Source organism: Danio rerio, chromosome 23, assembly GCF_052040795.2.
Source record: "Danio rerio strain M-AB ecotype USA chromosome 23, GRCz13ab, whole genome shotgun sequence".
Lineage (NCBI taxonomy): Eukaryota > Metazoa > Chordata > Actinopteri > Cypriniformes > Danionidae > Danio > Danio rerio.
The window spans coordinates 42907501-42935021 of NC_141043.1; the positions used below are offsets into that span (position 1 = coordinate 42907501).

The window sequence follows — 27521 nt, forward strand, 5'->3', positions numbered from 1 at the left end:
CTGGATTAATAAAGGGACTAAGCAGAAAAGAAAATGAATGAAAGAATAATGAGTTTATTAATAACCCAAACAAATGAAAAAACTGAACAAAAGGCATTACTATACACAGTCACTATACCTAATAATATCATTTATCCATATTGCTTTTTGAGCCATTTTATTAATGCAGTTTCTTCTATTGATATACTGTACCTTAAGGTAAATATTAAATTGCCATTGCTGTCTAGTGAAGGTGTGTGCGTGCTGTCAACGACGATCGGGAAGGGTAGTGGTGGTTCTAGTTTAAATGACACCCTGGCCTGGGCGAACCACCCTATACACCCCACCTCCCTTGAATTGTTAGATTTGTTATTCAATAAATATAACAATTTAATTATATTTATTTTAAATAAATAACATTTATATTATTATTGTACAATTATTATTCTAAATAAATAACAGAAATCAATCCTAAATATTACTGGAAAACAACAGGAGTGATATGCCAAAATCACTTGAGAAACCTTTTGCATGAATATTAATTATGACAATTCTAAAGAATACAAAAAATGTATTATAGAATTATCTGTGGTCTTAGACGAGATCATGGCTGAGAAATCATGTTATGAAGTCTTACCTCCCTGACTCATTATCCCTCCTTTCTGCTTTAAAGGCATGCTTAGTGAAAGTAACATCATCATCATCATCATCATCATCATCATCATATTATATAAACTTTAGTCGACTTTCACCTCTGCACAAAAGGTTGTTACTCCGCTTCGAGGCGCATGAGCGGCGCGTATTTTGTTGGCGTTTGCAAACAACCAACCGGGATTCACACATAAGTGCGTGAGGCGCGCGGGAATGGTTTTCTGCGCGCATGCGTCAGTTTGCTTTCGCCAGCATTCAGCATTGAACCAGCACTAAGGGGGAGAGACAATGAATCAGCTACGTCAGTAACACCAACAATAATTTAGTGGCTGCATTTTATTTATTTAAACATTGGGAATTTATAATTTAAATCAATAATGTCAACAGCAAAATTATATTGGGGTGGCCAAAGGGGTGGCCAGAGTTTACCGAGGGGTGGCCGTGGCCACCCCTGGCCACCCCTTGGGGGCGCCCCTGATTTAAAGTAGTAAATCCTGTTTTGGAAATATTAGATTTAGTTCAAATAATTATCTATTGTTTGCCATGATATGTCCCAAGTTAATCTCAATATTCTTTAAGAAATCTTAATACCATATACAGTATTTTATTTAAAAAAAATCTTAATTCATACTAAGATGTTGATGTGAAAACATTAGCTTGTGAAATGATTTGCAGATAAGTCATGCGATAAGAGTATTAGATGAATAATATGAAGCTTTGCAGCAGGTAAACCAGTGGCAGCATGTTTAATCTAAGCAGATGTTCTTTATAGCGCAGATAAGACTGTCTTATTTCATCAATCCCTCAGTAATTGTAGCCTAGCCTCTTTCTGCTGGTGCTCCTGATGACCTGCTTGTTTATCAAGCACCTGCATAGCATTTCCGTTGCGTAAGGGATTTCACATGTAATCCTCGTCCCAGGACAGCTATTCCAGGTTACAGCCGAGGGGAATGTGGAGAAAACAAAATTAAGTCCTTCAGGAGATCTTCTGAAGTGACTTCCTTGATGCTACTACAATTCAAATGTACAGTTAAAATTATTAGCTCTCCTGTTCATATTTCCCAAACAATGTTTAGCAGATTAAGGAATTTTTTCACAGTATTTCCTATAATATTTTTTCTTCTGGAGAAAGTCTTATTTGTTTTATTTCGACTACAGTAAAAGCAGTTTTTAATTTTATTTAAAGCCATTTTAAAGTCAATATTATTAGCCCTCATAAGCAATATTATTTTTTCTACAGAACAAACCATCGTTATACAATGACTTGCCTAATTACTCTAAGTACTCTAAATAACCCAGTTAAGCCTTTAAATGTCACTTTTGCTGTCTTGAAAAATATTTAGTCAACTATGATGTGCTGTCATCATGGCAAAGATAAAAGAAATCAGTTATTACACTGGAAAAAAAGCTTTTATTCATTCAATGAAAAAAATAGGGTAATGATCTAAATCTAAATTTTATTACTTGACCTAATGAAAAATAAATAATTTGCTTTAAACATTATTTCATTATATCTCCATGAGAACAATTTAAAAAACCTAATACAAAGCGTATTTGTCATGTTGAAGAAAGTCAATTAATTTAAAGTCTCTTTTTATACTAAACGAGAAGAAATAGCTTTCAATTAAAACAACAATTTCCATAAAATGTTCATTCATCCAATTAAAAAAATGTAGAATGATGATTTCACATCTACATTTGATCACTTGAGCCAATGAAAACTAAATAATTTGCCTTAATCGATATTTAAGTCTATGAAAGTTCAAAGCATATTGAGTTTCTGTTTAATACGCATACACTTGTCTTGCTTGTGTGAATAACCTTAAAATTTTACATTGGCTTATTCATTCGTTTTCTTTTTGGCTTAGTCCCTTTATTAATCTGTGGTTGCCACAGTGGAATGAACCGCCAACTTATCCAGCAAATGTTTTACACAGTGGATGCCCTTCCAGCTGCAACCCATCACTGGGAAACACCCATACACTCTCATTCACATGCATATACTATGGTCAATTTAGCCTACCCAATCAGCGCATGTCTTTAGACTGTGGGGGAAACTGGAGGAAACCCACATGAACATGGGGAGAACATGCTAACACATGAGAAATGCCAACTGACCCAGCCAAGGCTTGAACTAGCGACCTTCTTGCTGTGAGGAGACATCACTACTCACTCAGCCACCATGCCACCCAAATTTTACATTGATCAAAGCAAATATTTCTTAGTTGAGCTCTTAATTAAAAACATTTATTAACTATATTTTGAACTTAAAATAAACAGAAATATATAGTGGGTGTTGTCTGATTAAACACTGGGGGGTGTTTGTGGTGGTGATAAATTTACTATGGACAGGGTTTCGGGTGATGGCAGCAGCAATTGGATACTATCCGCTTGTTAAGTGGTGACGTATAGAATACTGTTTCTGGATCCGAGCCGCTACTCATTTGAATTGAGAAAATATTTGTTTATGGCCACTTTTTAGTCCTGTCACAAATTAAAGTGAAGTTTTTTAAATAAAATAATAGTGTACACAACAGTATCTGGGCTTGCTGCATCACAAATACCACAATTTAAACAATTTATAAAAAAAAAATTATCACTTTCTAGCCATCGAATATTAGGCATATATATATATATATATATATATATATATATATATATATATATATATATATATATATATATATATATATAGCGATCATGATTTTTCAAAAGTGTTACATCACTTTGTAAACATTTATTATTACTATTTAATGAGTCTCCCCATTCAGTTTGATAGAGCGCTTGGACCCGGAAGCCACGTCACATTTAACAAGCGGATACTAAAGATGATGAACGAGGTGGGTTGGGAGTAAGGTGTTGGAGACTGTACCAAAAAGATAGTAGGACCAAGAATTGCAAGAGTTTTCCAGGAGAAATAACAAACGGGAGGTTGGCGGGAGGAAATACTGGAGACTCCGGGGAAAAACAGGAGTGTATGGTTGTTTTTAAATAGTTGCTGAACGATCTGAGAGTTATTGTTGTAAGTATAAAAATATATATGCTCATTGAAAGAAAGTTAAAATTAAATCAAATGAAAAGATAAACTGAATGAAAAATGTAAACGTTGCCGAAGTTTATACACAAAGATTTTTAAGACATTTCTAAAGATAATGGTTTTAATAACTCATTTCTATTAACTGATTTCTTTTATCTTTGCTAAGAAAACGGTACATAATATTTGACTAGATATTTTATACTAGTATTCAGCTTAAAGTGACATTTAAAGGCATAACTAGGTTAATTAGGCAAGTTAAAGTAATCAGGCATGTCATTGTTTAATGATGGTTTGTTCTGTAGACAATCAAAAAATAAATATAGCTTAAAGGGGCTATTAATATTGACCTTAAAATGGTCTTAAAATTTTAAAAACTGCTTTTATTTTAGCCAAAATAAAACAAATAAGACTTTCTCCACAAAAAAAAAATATCATCAGACATACTGTTAAAATTCCCTTTCTCTGTTAATCATCATTTGTGGTCAGCTCCAATAGCCTAGTTGTACTCTGCGCCGAGATATATCACCGACGTGCTCCCGGCGACTTGAATTCAATTCCCGGCTTGAGGTCCTTTGCCGATCTTTCCCCTCTGTCTCTGCTCCCAATGCTTTTCTGTCTGTAATCTCTACTGTCCTATCTTAATAAAGGTGAAAATTCCCTATTTAAAAAAAAATAATAATAAAATAAAATAAAACATAATTTGGGAAATATTTGAAAAATAAAAATCACAGGAGGACGAATAATTTTGACTTCAACTGTATATGAAACAAGCTAAAATAAAACCTGAAAATATAACAGTAATAACAGTCTACAGGATTTTTGAATCTATTATCATATGTGTTTGACTGGTAAAATCAATTACAGTACACTAATATTAATTGTACACACAAATATTCTCCCTGATTCCCCTTTCACACGCTGGCGATGCCACGAGCAGTTCTGGCTCTCATTAAATGTCTCTCTTGCCAGGTGGCATTGAAGGTTTAAAAGGTCACATCCTCACCTTCATTAAAATCTGCTTTAGTCTCAGAGGGAAGAGTCGCATAAACCAGGATCATGCTCTTCCTCAGATCCGCAGATATAAACATAATCCCAGGTAATTGCTGATCTGACCTTCCCCATTCTGCTTTCTCTAGGGGAGCCTTTTCCGAGGTCTTCATGGTGAAGGAGAGGAAAACAGGCAAGCTTTTCGCCATGAAGTGTGTGAAGAAGAAGAACAAAAGAGACATCAACCTTGAGAATGAAATCGCGGTGTTGAGAAAGTAAGACTGAATGAAGCTACAATATCTTTTTATAGCTCTTTTTACTGTTGCCACACAACTGTTTAAACCCCTTAAAAAAGTCACTTTTGCATGATAGCTCCCCTTTAAAACAACAAAAGTCTTCATCTAATTCTTCTAACTTCTTATTCATTGGCTTTTCCTCAGGATCAAACATGAAAACGTGGTTTGCCTGGAGGACTTCTATGAAAGTCGGACACATTATTACCTCGTCATGCAGCTGTAAGCTCCTCTATTTATATACACTCTTTGGGTTTTGTCTTTAAAGCATGGTTTTGAACTGCTGCGGTCTCATCAGAGTTTCAGGCGGTGAGCTGTTTGATCGTATCCTGGACCGCGGCATGTACTCAGAGATGGATGCTAGTTCGGTTATCAGACAGGTGCTTGAGGCTGTCAGCTACCTGCACAATAACGGCATCGTCCACCGAGACCTCAAGGTACAGACGCACCACTTTCACAGTGCCAATTCACTAATATTGATGTTTGATGATGTTTAAGAGGGCAGGGAATTTTTTTTAGAGTATTTCCTATAATTTATTTCTTCTGGAGAAAGTCTTATTTGTTTTATTTCGGCTAGAATAAAAGCAGTTTTTATTTTTTTAAAAACCATTTTAAGGTCAAAATTTGTAGCCCCCTTAAGCTATATATTTTTCTGATTGTCTATAGCAGTGGTTCTCAAAGTGGGGGTCGGGACCCCTTGAGGGGTCGCGGATCAATGAAGGGGGGTCGCCTGGTGATTTCCAAAAATCTACTTATTATTATTAGACCATACGAATTACCATATTTTATCCATAACCAACTGAAGAGAAAAAAACAGCCGTTTATAGTTACTATAGTAGCTTATTTACTTGTTCTATTGTATTGCGACCACTGGGGTAAATACATTATTTCAAAAACAGCAATAGCGTCAGATGCAGCAGATTGATTTTATAACACCAGGTTAAACTTTCTGGCCCATTTACAGCACTGAAATACATTTAAAAAATTAAACGAAGAATAGACTTTGGTCTATTGGTGTGTGTGTGCGCCATTGCATGCAAGTTTTCTGTATTTATAACCACCTCAGGGGATATTGGGGGTCGCGAGTCACTGGCATTGTTATTTTAGGGGTTGCGTGCTGAAAAGTTTGGGAACCCCTGGTCTACAGAACCATTGTTAAACAATGAATTGCCTAATTACACTAACCTGCCTAATTAACTTTAAATTGCCTAGTTAAGCCTTTAAATGTCTCATTAAGCTGAATATTAGTATTTTGAAATATATCCAGTAAAATATTATTGGTATGGCCCTGGTCTAGGATCAAGAACATAACATAAAAGAACACTGGACAATTAAATAATTTTTATGAACCCTCATGGTTGGTTTTTTTTTCTTTTTTTTCTTTTTTTTAAATACCCAAAACGTGAAGCATTTTTCTATGTTTCATGAGTTCACACTTAGCTGATGATTGGTTATAAACCTTGTTTGGCATGCTGTCCTGGGAGAGAGCCCTAAGCTTATGAGATCCTTGAGCCCGGGGCTCCCTCCCGTTGCAAGGCGGGAGGGGAGTTTGAGCTCAGGTAGATCTCGAGAACTCCCCTGCTGTAGTAACCAGTGAACAGTAAGTGATTGCTCTTGGAGATAACTATATACTAGGAGCATGTCTATGGTGCCGATTTGGATTAGTCAATTAACTTGCATGCTTTTGGACAGTGGGAGGAAACCGGGGAATCCGGGGGAAACCCACGTGAGCAGGGGGAGAAAGTGCAAACTCCACACAGAATTGTCTGCTGGTTTGGTAAAGCTTAAAACCACAGACATTCTTGCTGTGAGGCAACAGTGCTACGCACTGGGCCACCGTGTCACCCATTTAGGAAGGAGGAGGAGTAGGGGTGGAAGGGGGTACTCTTCAACACGAAGATAGCAGTGGAATGAAGCCCAGGGTATTTATAGAAGTTTAGGAGTCGTCTGATTGGAGCATTGTGAATTGGATAATGCAGATCCAGCCGCTAGCAATCAAGCACGTGATCCTCTCGAAATTAATTTATACATAAACTTCATTCATTCATTCATTTTCTTGTTGGCTTAGTCCCTTTATTAATCCGGGGTCACCACAGCGGAATGAACCGCCAACTTATCCAGCAAGTTTTTACGCAGCCCTTCCAGCCGCAACCCATCTCTGGGAAACTTATACATAAACTTCAGTTAGCAAAATAATAAACAAGAATATCCGCTTGTTAAGTGTGACGTCACGCGAAGCGGCTTCCGGGTCCAAGCGCTCTATTCAACTGAACGGGGAGACTCGTGAAATGGTAATAATAAACGTTTACAAAGCGATTTGATACTTTCGCAAGTTATGATTGCAATATATATGTCCATGCCTAATATCCAATGGCCAGAAATAATTCATTTTTTTATAAATTGTTAGAATGTTGGTATGTGTAATACAGCAAGCCCAGAGATTGTTGTGTACACTATGACTTTATATAAAATTAACTTTAATGTGTGATATGAATAAAAAGTGAGCATAAACAAATGATTTCTCAACTCAAATGAGTGGCGGCTTGGACCCGGAATCAGTATTACATACGTCATCAACACATCACCACTTAACAAGCGGATATCCCCTACCTAAACACCCTAATAAAACTAAATACACCTAACAAAATAACAGAAATACAAATACAAAATCTACTCCTACCTCCCTGACTATATATAAAAAAACAGGAGAAAATATTTACAAATCTAAATTTATACACACACCAAAATGGGAAAAAATGTTTTTTTATATTTACCAAATGATGTTTAACAGAGCAAGGAAATTTTCACAGTATGTCTGATAATATTTTTTCTTCTAGAGAAAGTCTTATTTGTTTTATTTTGGCTAGAATAAAATCAGTTTTACATTTTTTAAACACAATTTTAAGGTCAATATTATCACCCCCCTTAGCTAAATTTTTTAATAGTCTAAAAAACAAACCATCATTATATAAAAACTTGCCTAATTACCCTATCCTGCCTAGTCAACCTAGTTAAGCCTTCAAATGTCACTTTAAGCTGTATAGAAGTGTCTTGAAAAATATCTAGTCAAATATTATTTACTGTCATCATGGCAAACATAAAAGAAATCAGTTATTAGAGATGAGTTATTAAAACTGTTATGTTTAGAAATGTGTTGAAAAAATAATCTCCTTACTGTTAAAAAGAAATTGGGGAACAAAATATACAAGGAGGCTGATAATTCAGGGTGGCTTCTAATTCTGACTTCAACTCTATATTCATGAACAACTGCTCACAGATGATTGATATTAGGTTATGTAGAGTCATCTGAATAAGCTTTTCTCTCTGCAGCCAGAAAATCTGCTCTACTACAGCCCTGATGAAAACTCCAAGATCATGATCAGTGATTTCGGCCTGTCCAAGATGGAGGATAACGGGGTCATGTCTACAGCCTGTGGGACGCCAGGATATGTGGGTAAGAATGAGCTCAAATCTTGTTCTCTTTACATGCATGTGATTCTGGTCTGGTGAAATGTATTGTGGTTTTTATATGAGTGACACTCAGTATTTGGTTCATTTTATCTATTGAGGTTTGTTTAATGATGAGAAGCGTACTGTAATTTGATTGGTTAATGTTATTTTATAATATTGCTACAGTTTCATTAGCAGAATTGTTGTGTATTAAATGTGTATTACAATGGTTGGAAGATTACTGTATTTTATTATCAAAAAAGAGTTTTAATTTTTTTATATTTATTAAATCAGTATTTCATGAAAATGTGAACATGCTTTTGTTCTTATATTTTCAATGTCATTTTAATTTTCGGTTACATTTATAAAAACATTTGTGCTTTTGTTCTTATAAATTGCTTTATATAAATAGTTTTATTTAAAATACTTTTTCATTTATTTTAAATGTAAAAAATAAATAAATAAATAAGATGTAGAAATGTAGAATGGCACTTTTTACTTAAAAGTATAAAAAATAAATAAATAAAAGATGTATATATATATATATATATATATATATATATATATATATATATATATATAGAGAGAGAGAGAGAGAGAGAGAGAGAGAGAGAGAGAGAGATACACACACACACACACACACACACAAACTGGCCACTTTATTAGGTATACCTTACTAGTATGGTGTTGGACCCCCTTTAGCCTTCAGAACTGCTTTAATCCTTCGTTGCATAGATTCAACAAGGTACTGGAAATATTCCTCAGAGATTTTGGTCCATATTGACATGATAGCATCAAGCAGTTGCTGCAGATTTGTCGGCCTCACATTCATAATGCGAATCTCCTGTTCCATCACATCCCAAAAGTGCTCTATTGGTTTGAGATCTGGTAATTGTGGAGGCCACTTGAGTGCAGTGAACTCATTGTCATGTTCAAGAAACCAGTCTGAGATGATTTTCGCTTTATGATCAGAAGATGGGTACACTGTGGTCATAAAGGGATGGACATGGTCAGCAACAATACTCCGGTAGGCTGTGGTGTTGACACAATTGGTACTAATGGACCCAAAGTGTGCCAAGAAAAAATCCCCAACACCATTACACCACCACCACCAGCCTGAACCATTGAAACAAGGCAGGATGGATCCAAGCTTTCATGGCTGATTAGAAGTTTGCGGTAACGAGCAGTTGGACAGGTGTACCTAATAAAGTGGCCAGAGAGTGTATATTTATATTAAACTTTACTTCAACTACAGTTTAAACTATTTTAGTACTTAACATTTTTTTTTTGGTTTTGTTTTTGTTTCAAGTTTAAGGCATTCATATCTATAAGATATTCATATTTCATTTGTCTAGTTGGTTATTGTTAAATGATAATATTGCTATAGTTTCATCAGCAAGACTGATGTTTCTGAGGGTTAAACGGTTACACAATTACTATTTTATTATAGTAGAAAATGTTTCATATTTCTTACAATAGTCTTTCCTAATATATGAATAACCTTTTGTTTTCATTTTTTTTGTGTGTCACTTTGATATTCGGGCACATTTTACATTTTTTGTGCTTTTGTTATTATATTTAGCTTTTTATAATACGTTTTTTTTAGAATACTTACAGTTTTATTTCACTTATTTTGAAATAAAAAAAAAATGCAAAAAAAAAAGTAGATTTTGAAATTGTATTTAAACCAGAATTTAATTGACACACTTGTTGTTGTTTTATATATATATATATATATATATATATATATAATTTATTTTACTGCTCGTATTTAGCTTTTATTTCAAATATAGCTTGTATCTTGTTAGGCATTCAAAAGTTTTTTTTTCAAATTTAAGTCTGTATTTCATATTTCATTTAATTAACAATTAATTAACAAACTTTTTAGCATTTAGTACTATTTTACATAAATTTACAAAAGCACTATTTTAAACCGAATGCATTAATGAACCACAATAAGCAAGCTCTATATTAATATCATGCTGTGTCTTTGCCCACAGCTCCTGAAGTGTTGGCTCAGAAACCCTACAGTAAAGCTGTTGACTGCTGGTCTATTGGAGTCATCACTTATATCCTGTAAGTCACTCTCTAGTGCACATGACTTTCGCAAGAATCTGATTCTGACCCTAAAGCGCTCCACATCACTGAGTGAACTGGACTGTAAACATCACTGTTGTTTACAGAGGGAGATACACAGATACCAAGTTCTTAATTTAGAAACCTTAAGCTTACTGTTTGTCAAAACCAACAGATTAGCAATTGAGTCAGAACTTGTCACTGGTTAAACAAACACCAATTGGCATTTCTGTTAAAGTCCACTGGAAATCTGAATTCACCATGTTTTTTTGGTAACACTTTATTTTGATGGCCTATTTGAGTATTAGTTGTATGCTTAATATCTGTTGATGCTAAACAGATATTTTACTGACTATAAGAAACTTTGCAAGTACATGTCAACTTACCCTAACCCTAACCCCAACCCTTACCCAAAAGTCTAAAAATAATCTAATGAGAATTAGTTGGCATGTAGATGCAATGTAACTTAAATTCCATAAACACACCATCAAAAGAAAGTGTGACTGTTTTTTCTGTAACGCACATTGTTAGACTTGATTTTAACAATTAATCTGAGCACTGTTTTGATAATCTTCTATCAAAATCTCTCAATTTTCTACCTACACGGTAGAACGAGTGATCATGACATAATGGTGGATGTACTACATTTATGTTACGTTCGAGTTCCATTTATACTACTAGCTTTCAAGTAGTAAATATAAATTCAAACGCTGTACCTACTGAGTAGTCGGCAAATTCCGACATAGTCTATATTAAATTTCAGTCACAAAAACTGCCATAACTTATGCAGGAAATGTGACCTCTGGAGGACAGTAGCATAAGACGCAGATTCATATAAAACTCTACAAGAGGTGGCTTTTATTTTGCTAACAATACAAATATGACATTGTAAACATTAGCAGAGCTCAACGTGTGCGTGAAGCTGAAAAAAAAAACCTTTCTAATATTTTGAAGTTGGACCGCAATACCTAATTCAACCACTAGCTGACCATCCTACAAAGTCCACCTTTACATACCTAGAATAAGCTGAAGTCTGTCAAATAAACAGCGCCCTCTCCTGGATGACTGTGTTTTTTTTTCATTCATTTGTTTTTGCTTTTTTTTCTCTTCAGTCTCTGTGGTTATCCTCCTTTCTATGAAGAAACTGAGACGCGTCTGTTTTCTAAGATCATGAAGGGGCAGTATGAGTTTGATTCACCCTTCTGGGACGACATCTCTGAGTCTGGTGAGCACAAACATTCAGTTCTTCCCTAAATCTCTGTGTAAACACATCTGTAAGCAGAGTTCCTGAGGCTTATGTATTGTGCAATCGATGTGTCTCTAGCAAAGGACTTCATTCGCAACATGATGCAGAAAAATCCTAAGATGCGTTTTAACACCGAACAGGCCCTCAGACACCCCTGGTGAGTCACAGGGTTCATTTGCATACTGTATAAATAAAAAAATAAAAAGGTTGACGCAGTAATATTTCATACAATATGCAGTGAGTGAAATGTGCTATAAGGCACATATATTTCTAAGTGTCATATCTGCATACAAAATCTTAATCAATTAAAGAAAACACTTTATGTCTATGTATATAATGTGTATAGGCTATATACATATACGAGTTCAAATGCAAAAACTTCTAAGTGCCGTCTGAAATTTCCATCAAAAATTTTAATTTTTCTCAGCCTCCTTTGTTTATGTTGATATATTTCACTTTAAAGACCAGGAAAAGGACTTATTCCTTGCCATAAAAGTGATATTACTGAACATGCACAGTAGCCTGATAAAAATGCTCATTTTAGAGGAAAATTTCAGACAGCATTAAGAGGTTTTTGCATCTAAACTCTTCATATAAAAATGTTTAAAGCAAATTAAAATAAAAATTTAAATTCAAAAGAAGTAAATAAAATAAAAATATTAGAGAACAAGTGTAGACATAAAATACTTATTGTAAAACTGTTTATGAAAAATTATTTTAGCTATATATAAAAAAACTATTAACTGAAATTAAATATAAATATTAGATGAAAATGTACATTTAAACATTAGATTTCATATTCAGATTTAAAATAAACAAATTATAAATTTTTAAAAATATAATTATTATAAAATGTAATTATAAATAAATATAATAAATAATATAAATAAATTACTATTAAATGTTAAATATTAAATATACATTTTTTAAAAATGTAAACGTTAATGAAATATTTATTAGAAAAAAATTATTATATTATTAGAAACTGAAATACAGTGAAAAAATTATGAATTAAGTTTAAAATTAGAAATGTTTATTTAACAACTAACTGTAAATAAGTTATTTAAAAATAGGTTTAAGTCAAATTAATAAAACTGAAATGAAATAAAGCTAAAAATAATAAAAACATTACCTAAAACTTAAATAAAACTGATCAAATTAAAAACAAAGCAAATTACAATTATCAAGAAATACTATAATATTCATTCAATCATTTTCTTGTCGGCTTAGTCCCTTTATTAATCTGGGGTCACCACAGCGGAATGAACCGCCAACTTATCCAGCATATGTTTTACGCAGTGGATGCCCTTCCAGCTGCAACCCATCACTGGCAAACATCCATACACTCTCGTTCACACACAAGCACTACGGCCAATTTAGCTTACAGAATTCAGCTAAAGCACATGTCTTTGGACTGTGGGGGAAACCCGAGCACCCGGAGGAAACCCACAACAGCACGGGGAGAACATGCAAACTCCACACAGAAATGCCAACTGACCCAGCCTAGACTCAAACCAGCGACCTTCTTGCTGTAAGGCGATCGTGCTACCCGCTGCGCCACGTGAAATAAGAAGCAAATTAAATATAAATATTAGAGAACAAGTGTAGCGATTAAAATACTTCAAGTAAAACTATTCATGAGATGAAAATCCTAAACTTAAAATAATTTAAAACTATATTAGTTAACAATTAAAATTAATTATAAATATTAGATGAAAAATGTACACTTAAATATTAGATTTAATATTCAGATTTTAAAAAAATAAATTGAAAAAAAAAACTAAGAAAATTATTCAATTTAGAAAATAGAATTATTATTAAATCTAATTTATGATGTAATATTAAATCTAATGTATACAAATTACTAGTAAATGTTAAATATTAAATATACATAAAAATAAATACAAAAATTTGATTAAATATTTAATTAGAAAGATTCATTATAATGTTTTATCAAATTAAATAAAGAGGGGGGTGACACGGTGGCTCAGTGGTTAGCACGTTCGCCTCACAGCAAGAAAGTTGCTGGTTCGAGTCCCGGGTGGATGCTTTCTGTGTGGAGTTTGCATGTTCTCCCTTTGTTCGCGTGGGTTTCCTGCTCCAAGCTAAATTGACCATAGTGTATGAGTTTGTGTGAATGAAAGTGTATGGGTGTTTCCCAGTACTGGGTTGCAGCTGGGACGGCATACGCTGTGTAAAATAAAAGCTGGATAAGTTGGCGGTTCATTCCGCTGTGGCGACCCCTGATGAATAAATGGACTAAGCTGAAGAAAAATGAATAGATTAATGAATGAAATAAAATGGAAAAAAAATAATGAATTAAAAACTCCAAATTAGACATGTTGCCTTGGCAACAAAACGTAAATAAGTTTATTTTAAAATAAGTTTACGTAAAACAAATGAAGAGGAAATTAAACAAAGCTAAATAGAATAAAAATTAAAAATAGCTAAAAATAAAGCTAATCAAAAATATTAAGAAGTACTATAACGGTATAAAAATAATATAAAATAACACAAGTTCATAAAGTTCAAATTAAAAATCTTTAGCTTGTCATTTTAGTAAATGTGAGCCCAGTTTAAGACTATATGTTAGGGTCACTGCAGCTCTTTTTTTGTCAGGTTTAACCTTTTGCTCTCCATTTAATCCTATTGTTATGTGGGAGAAGCGAAATCCCAAATTGTTAGATTAACCAAGATTAAAGTTCTCGCTGTCTAAATCCCAGTGTTTTCCTGCAGGATTATCGGGAAGACGGCACGCAGTCAGGACATCTACCACTCGGTCAGCGAGCAGATGCAGAAAAACTTCGCCAAGTCCAAGTGGAAGGTAAGGTCCCGTTTCATAACTCGCTATATTCTCGGCTCAGGGTGGTTTAGTCTCACTTGGGTTTTCAGATGATCTCTGGCCCGTTTGCTCAATCCAGCTGTAAAGAGGAGTCACTGATTTGCTCATCCGTCTTGCCTGTAATTGCTTCATCTGAGTCGATTTCTGGAACAGACCAGTTTTGATTAGATTTAGATATCTGCTTCATGCTTTGAGAGAGAACTGCACAATATTCATGATTCGCGAATGTTCATTAGACCTTTTTACGATCACAACTGTGTGCTGTTATCTACAGTTGAAGAATTATTAGCCTTAGGCCCCGTTTACACTAATGCGTTTTAGTTTGAAAAAGTTTTCCTACGGTTCCACCATCCGTCCACACTGCGCCGGAGTTTTCGAGCGCCGAAAACGGAGCGTTTTGAAAACGCCCGTTTTCAAACTGAAATGCTGCTGCTCTGTCTCAGTGTGGATGGGGGAAAACAGAGACATCTGAAAACGGAGGCGGGGCTGCTGAGATTCACTACCTGATTGGGGCTTTTTGTGTCATTGCGTATCCTTCCCTTATTCGTCAAGCCCCTATCACATGACAATAACACATGGCTTTAACGCTACCAAAAGGCAGACCAGCCTTCACTTTAAACAACAACATGGACACAGAAAAGGGAGCATTGTTTGCACTATTGTCTGTTTTAGGTGCCATTGTGCAGTTATTCATTTGTTACATTTAGTAACAACTAGACCTCGTCATCTGTCCACAAAAATACCTGTCTTGCTTTCTTTGCCATCGCGTTCATTGTTCAACCGGCGTTTGTTGACTAACAGTAACCAAATGCCGAGCGAGACACATGCTTCCTGTTTATACTTGAACATGCATGTCCAGAGTACGCGAATGGTCACGTGATATACGTTTTTGGTGGCGTAGTGTGGAGGAAGATAGTTCAGAAACGCTAGTGTGGGCGCGGATCGTTTTTGATCTAAAACGCACTAGTGTAAACAGGGCCTCAGTATCTTGCAAATGTAAAAAAAGATACCAAGTATCTTAATTATTAGTATCTTGAAAAATATCTAGTAAAATATTCTTTACTGTCATCATGGCAAAGGTAAAATATATCAGTTATTAGAAATGAGTTCATTAAACTATGATGTTTACAAATGTGTTGAAAAATCTTCTCTTCGTTAAACAGAAATATAGTGGAGGGGCTAATAATACTGACTTCAACTGTATCAGATTTCTACATGGACAAATTGTCTCTTTGTTGGTAGCTTCATTCCTGCAGTAATACTAATACTAACGAAACCCTGATCTGATCTCTCCAGCAAGCCTTCAACGCCACAGTGGCCATTAACCACATGAAGAAGCTCCAGCAGGCTCATTCTGAGGCCTGTGTGCGCCTCAAAGACAGCCCTCGAGATGTGCCCGAAATCAAAGTCATCGCCTCCTCCACACCTGAATCCGTCCGCAAGAAGCTGCTCTCTGAGACCCCCGAGCCCAACGGCAGCATGAACGTCCCATGTGGATCCACAGAGGCCAAGAGTCAGTATCACCCAATGCGGGTCAGTCACAGCGAGACCACTCACGTTGGCACCCTCACCATAGCGGAGAAGGGCAAACACGTGTACCACTCGGAGCCAGCCGATCTCAATGGGTACGTGAAATGAAATCAAAACTAACCACGTTGATTTTGTAAGCCCACATTGCTAGTTTTGTGGTGAACCATTCATCTGTGCATGATATTAAGAAAAAAGATACTTTTCCCCTGTGATCTTTAATTGAAAGCTGAAAATGTACTTCCTGTTTGTTTTCAGTTAAATTTTCAGATTAGGTCTGTCTGAGGTAAAGGGCGTGGCTAACATACTTAACCACGCCCCTCCAGCTGTCAGTTTTGAGAACAAAAGAAATGTTGAGGAGGCGGCGTCTGTTACGTTGTGATAATTCTCCTGAAACCCTCCTCCCAATCTTTCCGAATGAAATGCCTACATTCCAACAATCCAATCAGCTCACAGTAGAAAAAAACAAGCCACACCCACTGTTTACTCATTTTATTATAATAATTAATAATAAAAGAAAAAAATAGAGTGGGAGAGTTTAGCTGATGCGATTAACACAGTTGGGTCTGAACATCGCAGAGTGGATTAAAAAAGAAATAGTGCGATGTAAAGGTGTAAAATTTTATAGTGTCTTTAACAGCATGAGTGGCGTAGCTTGTAAAGTGCATAGCCACATGTTTTGACACATTCGAAGGTAACCTGGGTTTGAATCCAGCACCTGATGAAGACGTTCTTCTTTTTTTTCCCCACTACATATCAGATTTTGGCTACTCCTCATCACGAGGAAGACAAGTAGGAATCATTAATAAGTGTGTGCATCATATATTATTTGCACATTTATTAAATGGAAATGTTTCTAATTCACGTATACAATTTCATCTTCAGATGGTGCCTTTATAGCAATGTGCGTGCAGTCAATCGCTCCGATTACACTGGACAAACTGGCGATCGCTGCGAATTGCGCTTTAATGTTTGGCTGGTCAACTGCATGGTATGGAAACCTTGTATACCTGCTAGACATGCAGATGATCCCGTCCCATACAGCTGCCCTTACACGGCTCAAAGACTTTTTGAATTGTGCAATTTAACACAATTGCCTCTAGGAGTCGCCAATAGAAATAAAACAGACACACACAAGAAATGCACGTAGGCATGAAGTTGGCTTGGACCAACGCACATTCTCACATTCATTTCATCGTTAGTAAATCCAAACGTGAGCATGAAATCTGGCGTACGCAAAGTTTTTGTGCATACGCAGCGTTTATACATGAGACTCCAGCTTTTTGTTTAGAGCACCTCAGTTGGAGTTTCTAATTTCACATTTGTTAAGTTAAGCCAATCAAAATCAAGGTCATTTACATCTTAAAGATACAGAAGCAAAATTTTTATATAAAGAGAGAGAGAGAGAGAGAGAGAGAGAGAGATGCATACATACAGAAGGCTTGTAGAAATGACAAGCAAATCACAAAACTAATACTAAAACAAAAAACTTAATTTGAAATATTATTAAATACAATCATGGTACATAAACAGTACTATAAATATGGGCAAAAATTTTATTAAACAGCAATTTGTACGTGAAATAATGTAAACAGAAAATAAAATGAAATAAATAAATAATCAAAAAATCAAATATATAATAAAAACTAAAATAAAAAATATAATAAAAAATAAATAATATGACAATAGAGAAATAGTACTAAAATATCACTGCTGTTTGTTTCTGTAATGTTAAAGGGAACAATGCTAGGGACTTTTCTGTGTTTATTCTAATTCCACCAATGCACCTATGAATTTGAAAATAAACGAATAAGTTAAAAAAACTGTACTTTACCAAAGGAAAAAAAAATATCATACTAACTGTTCCTACTTCTTGCTTTTTTCCTCTCCTTTAAGTTGTTTTAGATAAAATTGTCTGCTAAATACATTCATGTAGCCTACATTTACTTATTCACTTTAACATCTTCTTCAGGTATGCAAAAAGAAGCTCCAATCGTCCTGGGCAGAACCTGCAGACTGGTGTTTGCTCTGTCATGTGATCGGCTGCACTGTAAAAGCATGATTTTTGACAGGTAGAGATGATCTATTGATTGTTTCATAATACAAACACAATTGAAGTCAAAATTATTAGCCATCCTGTGATTTATTTTATTTTATTTATTTATTAAATTTTTTTTATTTTGTAAAATATTTTCCAGACAATGTTTAACAGATTCAGGAAATTTTTACAGTATTTCCTATAATATTTTTTCTTCTGGAGAAAGTCTTGTTTGTTTTATTTCGGCTAGAATAAAAGCAGCTTTAACTAAATAAAAGCTGACTTTAACTGTACTTGCAAATGTGCAAATGCTGAATGTCTGTTTCTCTTGTTCGCCGCAGGTCTGTGACCTCTTACCGGCCGCTGGCTGCTTTCTGTGGGCAGATCCCGCTGCTCTGCCCCGGTCAAAAGTGTTGTCAGGACAGTTGGCCACCGGCCCGCACCGTCCTCCAATCCTGAAGTTTAGGAGAGTGCCTCCAAATTCTGCAAACAGAGCACAAATACAGCCCTTCACACACTCACAAACAATGCAGTATCCTTGTACCATGATTGGTGCCGAACATCAAAACTCTGTATTTTTCATTTGACGAAGCAGTTTTACATGATCAAGGTCAATTAATCTCTCTGTATTACCACACATTTGGAGCAGGGGTCCGTGTTACTGGACTCTTGAGTATTATTTTGTGCTTTTGTACATATTATTCTCCGTGATGCATGGCTAGTTGGTAAAATGTGCAATAATGTGTCATTTTAGTGTGTAAAAACCTCAGTACACTTCACTGTAAGACATATTAGATTGTAGGGCTGCACAATATTGGGCAAAAAAATAAATATTATCTCTATTTCGGACAATTTAGATTATTTTGGATTGGGATTATTCTGTAGGGCAATGAATCTGCATAAAATATAATAAACAATCTACAAGCATGGATAAATTCGATATAAAAAAAAGATACAAATGAAATAAACAATGCTTTACGGGTTTTCTGAGGAGTCCAACAGTATTCTGGTGTACAGTAACTGAATGAGCAAATGTCAAATAATACTGTGTAGTCTTCGTTGTATAATTAATTTTATCAAATTAATCATTATGAAAGTTACAAACAGTAAAATAAAATCTTTTTAAAATCCTCATGCAATCACAGCCCTAAAAAAAACGCATGCAAACTATAATCCAGACTCCACATTGCATATATTGCGATGTGAGTATTGCAAATGGTCACATTGAAATATCCATGATGAACTGATATATTGTGCAGCTCTACTAGGGGCCGATCACACCGAACGTGCTTTTTGCAATGAGAGGCACCTTTTTTGAATGGTTTTCTAATGGGGCGTTCACATCTGATGCGGCTTGCATAAATAAAATTGCACTATTCGCGCATGATGCATGATCATTTTGATTTTATTCGCCTCATTCACGCATCAAATTCGCTTTATTCATGTATCAAATTCATTTCACAATACTTCTGTGTGCCCAGTGACTCTAGTTTCTTTGCTAAATGGCTACTATGGATGTTATTGAGAGAGTAGCTGTGCTTCAGGTGCTTTAGTAAGGCTGAAAAACAGCGTAGATTTATTTGGTGCTATATCTGAGTCCACTAGATCCTTTCACATGTGCACCCATCTCTGTAAGTTTACCACTCCTCCAGAAACTATACCTAGATGATAGAAGCTTTCAGGGGTACTTCGGACTGAGCCGAGCCCAGTTTGATGAGCTGTTGTCCGGTGTCAGCAGCAGGATTTCCCCTCGGGACACGCATTACAGGCACTGCGTTATAATCATACCCATACTAGAACAAGCTTCTGTTTGATTGACACGTCGTGAATGTCTGCTAAAGTTCAGATTTTCCAACTTGAGTGATTTGTGTGTTAAGCGCATTAAACCGTTCAATTTGCACCGCTTCATTCAAATGAATCGCATCATTTGTACCGTTTTATTCGCACCAATTGCGTTATTTTATTGCATTTATTTGTGCAAATAGTGTCATTTGTACCGCTTTGTTTGTGCGAATTGCGTCATTTGCAACACTTCATATGTATGAATCGTGACATTTGCAACGATTCATTCGCACGAATCACGTCATTTGCACCGCTTCGTTTGCACGAATCGCATCATTTGCACAGCTTCATTCGCACGAACCGCATCATTTGCACCAATTTATTCTCACATATCCCGTCATTTGCACAGCTTCATTCACACAAATCGCGTCATTTGCACCGGGTCATTTGCACCGCTTCATTGGTGCGAATCATGTCATTCACACCGCTTCATTAACGCGAACCATTGCCACTGTTTTATTCGCACGAATTGCATCATTGGTATTGCTTCATACATGCGAATCGTGTCATTGGCATTGCTCCATTCACATGAATCGTTTCATTGGCATTGCTTCATTCGCGCGAGTCGTTTTATTGACATTGCTTCATTCACACGAATCGTGTCATTGGCATTGCTTCATTCACGCAAATTATTTTATTGGCATTGCTTCATTCGCGTGAATCGTTTTATTGACATTGCTTCGTTCACGCAAATTATTTTATTGGCATTGCTTCATTCGCGTGAATCGTTTTATTGACATTGCTTCATTCACGCAAATTATTTTATTGGCATTGCTTCATTCGCGTGAATCGTTTTATTGGCATTGCTTCATTCACGCAAATTATTTTATTGGCATTGCTTCATTCGCGTGAATCGTTTTATTGACATTGCTTCATTCACTCGAATCGTATCATTGGCATTGCTTCATTCACGCGAATTGTGTAATTTGCTCCACGTCATTTGCACCGCTTCATTCGCACGAATCATGTCGTTTGCACAGCTTTATTCACACGAATAGCAACGCAGGATGTCTATTTGTGTCTTTGCTTTGACAACATATGAATCACTTGTGCTTGGCGCTTTGAATGAGGTGACGTGAATGATGTAATTGAAGCAGTGCAAATGACGTGATACGTGCAAATGACGCATTCAGGATGTCTATTCGCATCTTTCCTTTGACTTTACATTTAAATCACTCGCGCATGACGCTTAATCCGCATCTGATGTGAAGGCATAATAATGCTCTCACATATATGCCATTGCATTCTGTGCGCCTGCAGTTGAAAAATAGGCAACTGAGAGGAAAAAGCCAGCTACGTTAGTCGCATCTTTTTTCATTCTCAAATGAAAGCAGAGGCAAAGGTTTTGTTGAGGTGACAGCAGTGTTTGTGTTGTCAAGATGACTAAAGAGTAAATACTGTATAAGCTTATATGAAAGTATACACAAGCTGCACAATACCAATGTCCCTTTCAGGCAAGTCGTTTCACTCAGGGGCCACCTTTTTTAATGCTTCTCAGGCTTGAATGGGGAAACATCAAATTCTCCAAAATTGCTTGCTTAATATTAAATTTCATATCAGGAATCACCAATAGAGTTAAACAACAGCTGTCGCTTTTGTCTAATTTCTAAACGTTCGAATCACAAAAAATCTGCAGAAATTTGCATCTAGTCCGAGCCCCTTCCACGGAGAATCCTCAGTCTATAGCGATCGCTGATTGGCTTCTGTACTTGAAGGCGGGGCTTCATTTGCTATATTGACGTTAAACTTTTCCCCATTCAAAACGATATGAGTGACATGTCTTGTGTATTCTATAGTCTGTGACAATACACAACTGATTGAGTAGTTGCCTAGCAACAAAAAAAGCGCAGCACACTACTTTTTTCTAGTCAACAATAAAAGGCAGCGCCTTGCTTTCTCAGATCAAAAAAGCGAATTGGGTATGATTGGCCCCTAAGCTGGAAGTTATTCGATAATTAGTTTTCTCTTTTTTCGGGTACTTTAACTAGAAAGGTTTATTTTTGTAATGTGTTTATCAATTATATATTTTTTTCGTAATGAAATGGATACAAATTGTTTATTGCCTTCTTCCACCACCATAGTTGTTTTGTGCACTGTAATGCAGTACTAATACCCGACACACATGAACTTTACTGTTAGAAATACGGTATTGTTACTAATTATCGTGTAAGAAACTGAAAATGAAGTGTCTTCTGAACTAGAGGAGGTTTATGTTTGTGTAGACAGCTATACTGTCAGTGCTTTGTGTGATATTTTTACTAATAAACCCTCATATGTAAATTTTTTGGTTTTCTTGTTGGTCTGATCCCACATGAAAAAAAAATACTGTATGAATTTATAGCAAGTACTAGGAATACTATAGGACATACATACGCCAATTATGACCCATTTAAAAGCTGCAATTTTCAGATAAACATGCACTTTAGGCAAGGTAAGTTTATTTATATAGCACATTTCATACACAATGGTAATTCAAAGTGCTTTACATAAACAGGAATAAAAGAAACAAGAAAATAAAAATAATTAAAAGCATTAAAATAAATTATTAAAATAAAATAAATAAAAATGATTAAAAATAGATTAAAATGTGTTAAAACATGTTTTAAAGGAAGGAAAAAGAAAAGAAAGACATAGTGCGATCTGTGGGACGCAGCACAGTGCTCATTCGGTAAAGGCACAGCTAAACAGATGTGTTTTCAGGCTTGATTTGAACGTGCCTAATGTTGGAGCACATCTGATCATTTCTGGAAGCTGATTTCTGCAGCAGGGGGCGCAGTAGCTGAAGGCGGATTCACCCTTTGTGTTCAGTGAGCATATCAGTAATGTATTGAGCAGTGGCGGAGCCAAAGGGGTGTCCGGGGTGGCACTGGACACCCCTGACATCTGATTGGCCACCCCAGGTGCCACCCCAAAATTTTATTTGCTGCTGGCAGGTCCTAAAGGCGATTGGCATCTCATTTGTCTAAAGACGTTACTGAACGCACAAGCAGTGTTGCCAGATTGGGCGGTTTTGATTTAGATTGTTTTTGCATTTCGGCGGGTTTTGGATAGTTTTTGGGCTGTAATCAGTCAGCTCTATCTGGCAACACTATTTTTAAATCAAAGCTATTTTTAAATCAAAGACGAGCCGAAGATAAGATCTTTGTTTTAAGTAAGACGAATAATAACACATCATAACATTACACTTGAAATATGTTTTATAGTTTAGCATAAGGTTTGTTTGCTTAGGAACCTTTATTATCCGCTCTGTAAGTTAATGAGGCACCGACGACATGAGTTAACTTAATGAGAAGGAGATCAGTACGCTCTTTAAACAGTTAACGCTATACTTAATCTATGCTAGTATTACATGCACATTCCATGTATGCAAGTTATTATGTACTATTATTATGTATTATTTATGCTCAAATATTTAGCTAATATGGGAAAGTGATGTTAGGCTAGCTGTTTGTGAGTTAAATTTGTTTGAAATGGATTAGCCACCTCATATACTTTGATTTTATGATGCTGATTTAGATGTGCAGGTATGATAATGGATATTTTTCATTAGGATATATGTGTTTCTAACTGGATCAGATGTAACCAGACTGTACTATTTTTGCACAGGGACAATTAAACATGAAAAGAAAGGTTGAAATGTCAGACTTCTTAATAAAGAAGCACAAACAGGAGGCAGATCAGGTTCAAACATACCCTAGCCTTTGCACTGGATCCCACAGCAGCTCCATACCTGAGACTAGTCAGAGTCAGAGTGGTCAGACTTCAGGTCCACCAGCAGGTCAGAGCATATACTGGGCATTTACATGTTTCAATCAATGTTAGAATTTAAGCTGAGCTTCAGGAATGCTCCACCCAAAAAATCAAATCCTGTCATTACTTATTAATTCACAAATAGTGAGTAGATGATGAGTAAATAATTATGTTTTCATATTTTGAATTATTTGTTGCTAATGAAATAGATTTTAGTTTTCTAAACACTTTCGTGTGAGTGTGTGTGTGTGGACCCCTTAAAATAGCAGTGGCCACCCTCTGGCCACCCATGTAAAAAATTCTGGCTCTGCAACTGGTATTGAGGTTATAAGCCATTTAGTGATTTATAGACCAGTAATAATGCTTCAAAATGTATTCTCAGTGTAACTGGGAGCCAGTGTAAAGACCTGAGGACAGGTGTGATGTGCTTTGATTTTTAGGCTCTGGTCAGAATCCTAGCAGCAGCGATCTGGATGAGCTGCAACTGTCTGACTATCTTTATGGGAAGGCCAGTGAGGAGTACATTACAGTAATCCACCCTGCTGCTGATAAAAGCATGAACAAGTTTCTCTAAATCCTCACTGGAAACAAAGCATCTGATTCTTGTGACCATTTTGTGGTATGCCTACTTTGTGTTTTAATTGTTTTTAAACTTATTTTTATTGTTCATTCATTTATTTTTAATAGTTTCAAGATCGTCCCAGTTGACAAATTCTGACCGGCTGACCTGAATACAGCGTCTGACCTGGACTGGTGACCGGAGAGTGGACGCTATGCAGGTCAGTCACCTGAGCTCAGATTAACACCAGACTCTTTAGTCATCATCACTACTGAGTGCAAACTAATGCCTGAAGGACGTGTTGATGTCATCGTAAGAGTCACTTCCTGTTTACTCATCATCTGCTGACTCATAACAAGGAAATCATTATTGGTAAAGTCTAGAAGACACATGCGATCGGAAGTTATTGATAATTATTGATATTATTACAACAATAAACTCACTGACAACAATCATTACTGTTTTTACTTTACTGTGAGGGTTGGTTTTAGTGTAGGGTAGATGTTAATAAAATACAATTAACGGGTAATTGATAAATAATGTAAATTATTCTCTGCATAATTACTGTTTTTACAATTACTGTAAGGGTTTTTTTAGGTTGTGGTAGGAATCAGGGTTAATAAAATGCAATTTAATTGTTAATTTAATAAATAATATGAATAATACTTTACATCATTACCGTTTTTACATTACAGTAAGGGTTGAGGTAGGGGTTTGGGTTAATAACACAGTTTAATGGGTAATTTAATACAAATTATGAATAATACTCTGTTTAATTACTTTAAGGATTGGGGTAGGCGTTTGGGTTAATAGCATACAATTTAATGGGTAATATAATACATAATATGAGTAATGCTTGGTATAATCACATGCTTCATGTGCATGCAGTAGTCTGGGTGGTGCACTTCTTTGGGGCTTCTCCACACTGTAATTCTTCTGGATGTGTGAAGATGGGCTCATCAGAGAACAATACAAGTTTCACATTATTCACAGCCTGAGATTTCACTGCTGGCACCATTTAAACTGACCTTTAGCATTGGTACGAGTGACTATGAGGCACAGGCTAGGCATTTAAAAAAAAATTAAACCTAAGGCACTTTGAACAGTATTTCCTTTGTTTGTGATAATAATCACAAGCTATTTTGCCGAAAAAAGACAAGTAACCAAATTTAATGTTATTTGGGCTAGAAGAAGGTTACACATCGCCAGACTAGATCTGGTCGATAGGCAACTTCGCCGAGACAGTGAAATGACAGAGGAAAATCTGATTACGAGCTAAATCAAGGCTAAGGTCAGGCTATGAATATAACATATTTTTAAAAATACTAAAACAAACACCTTATAAGCCCTATGGGCTTTGCTTATATGAAGGAATGCTCATTCATTCATTCATTTTCTTGTCGGCTTAGTCCCTTTATTAATCTGGGGTCACCACAGCGGAATGAACCGCCAACTTATCCAGCAAGTTTTTACGCAGCGGATGCCCTTCCAGCCGCAACCCATCTCTGGGAAGCATCCACACATACACACACACTCATACACTACGGACAATTTAGCCTACCCAATTTACCTGTACTGCATGTCTTTGGACTGTGGGGGAAACCGGAGAACCCGGAGGAAACCCATAGAAACGCCAACTAAGCCGAGGATCGAACCAGCGACCCAGTGACCTTCTTGCTGTGAGGTAAACGTGCTGCCCACTGTGCCACTGCGTCGCCAAGGAATGCTATACCACAAAATATTTAGCCAAAAAAGACAGGTAACCAAATTTAGATTTTTTTGGGCTAAAGATTGGTTACACATAACTGGACTAGATTGGGTCTATACTTCACAGAGAAAAGTGAAACTACGTCTATTACTTGCAGGTACGTCATAAACGTTTTTCACTTTGCTTACATGATGGAGTATCATACATATCATAAGCTTTATTTAGCCAAAAACAACATGCAACCTAATTTAAGGTTTTTCGAGCTAAAATTTGAATTACACTTAGCCGGACTAGATCTGGTCTATACTTCACCGAGAAACTGAAACTACGTCTATTACTTGCAGGTACGTCATAAACGTTATTCACTTCGCTTACATAATGGAGTATAATTCATATCATAAGCTTTATTTTGCAAAAAAAAAAATATGCAACCAAATTTAAGGTTATTCTGGCTAAAATTGGGTTACACATAGCCGGGCTAGATCTGGTCTATACTTCACCTAGCCAGTGAAATGACGGCTATTGCTTGCTGGGTAAGGTTTGACTATACCAGCCCAGCCATGTATATTGACCCCTTGGTATATATCTTAATATAATATCTTTTTTTTTTTTTTTTTACTTTTCGATCTGAATGAAACTATTTACCAAGTAAAACTAATTCATTTAAAAAAATCACCAAATAAAACTAATTAATTTTTTTAAATAGATAAAAAACAAGAAAAAGACCCAAAAACAAGCCATTAAGTTATTAAATTTAGCTTATAATGTCATTATTATATATTTATTTATTTAATTTTTTAATTTATTTTTATTTTATAGATTTTTTATTTAATTATAATATATTATATTGAATGATATATTATTATTATATATATTATATATTATTTTATTATTATATCATTGAGAAAAAAAAATCCAATTAAAAGCAATTAATTTACACTCAAACCCAAAACAAGTCACCTCACCGGTCTGATGAGTAGCAGTGCTAATGTGCAGTATATGTGATGATTGTGCATGGTGTTCTTGTCTAGTGAGTGTGTTCTGTGTACAGTGTGAACCGTCACGTCTGCTGCTTCAGCTGGGTTTCTCAACAGTGTCTGTGCATGTAGAGAAAAGAGCATTAGGACACACACACCAGAGCGAAGCGGGTCAGAAGTCCTCAATCAGCAGCACTACAGCCTGTGAATCTACAGTGAGTCCTTTAGCCAACATTCATCCGGCCTCTCACCTCATACGCAAACAGCCTCTCCAGAGACGCAGCAATCAGCCTTTTTACTCCAGTTTAAAGGATGTGCTTCTGAATGGCTGCTAAAGTGAAAGGTCAGCATGTTTGCTGTTTACGAACTCATTTAATGAACAATCACCGACTCGTGCAATGCTTTTAACCTGCTGATGAAAGTGCTTAATACTGTTGATCATATTTTAACATTATATACATCTACAGTTAAAGTCAGAATTATTCGCTCTCCCTTGAATTTTTGTTTTCTTTTTTGAATATTTCCCAAATGATGTTTAACAGAGCAAGGACATTTTCAC

At 35.7% G+C, this 27521-nt stretch overlaps 1 protein-coding gene across 3 annotated transcripts in view; it reads left to right on the plus strand.

Annotated features, from left to right (window-relative positions):
• camk1gb (calcium/calmodulin-dependent protein kinase IGb) overlaps positions 1-22248 on the plus strand; it is a 39438-nt gene extending 17190 nt beyond the window's left edge. For 2 of the 3 annotated variants that reach the window (XM_087305398.1, XM_087305397.1), the window contains exons 3-13: positions 4804-4929; positions 5095-5169; positions 5246-5384; positions 8278-8401; positions 10398-10473; positions 11586-11698; positions 11798-11876; positions 14456-14543; positions 15858-16186; positions 18061-18160; positions 18468-22248. In XM_087305398.1, coding sequence (XP_087161524.1) covers positions 4804-4929; positions 5095-5169; positions 5246-5384; positions 8278-8401; positions 10398-10473; positions 11586-11698; positions 11798-11876; positions 14456-14543; positions 15858-16186; positions 18061-18127 — 1216 coding nt within the window. In that variant the 3' untranslated portion in view covers positions 18128-18160; positions 18468-22248. 3 annotated transcript variants of the gene reach the window in all.
• Positions 22249-27521: the final 5273 nt, after the last annotated feature.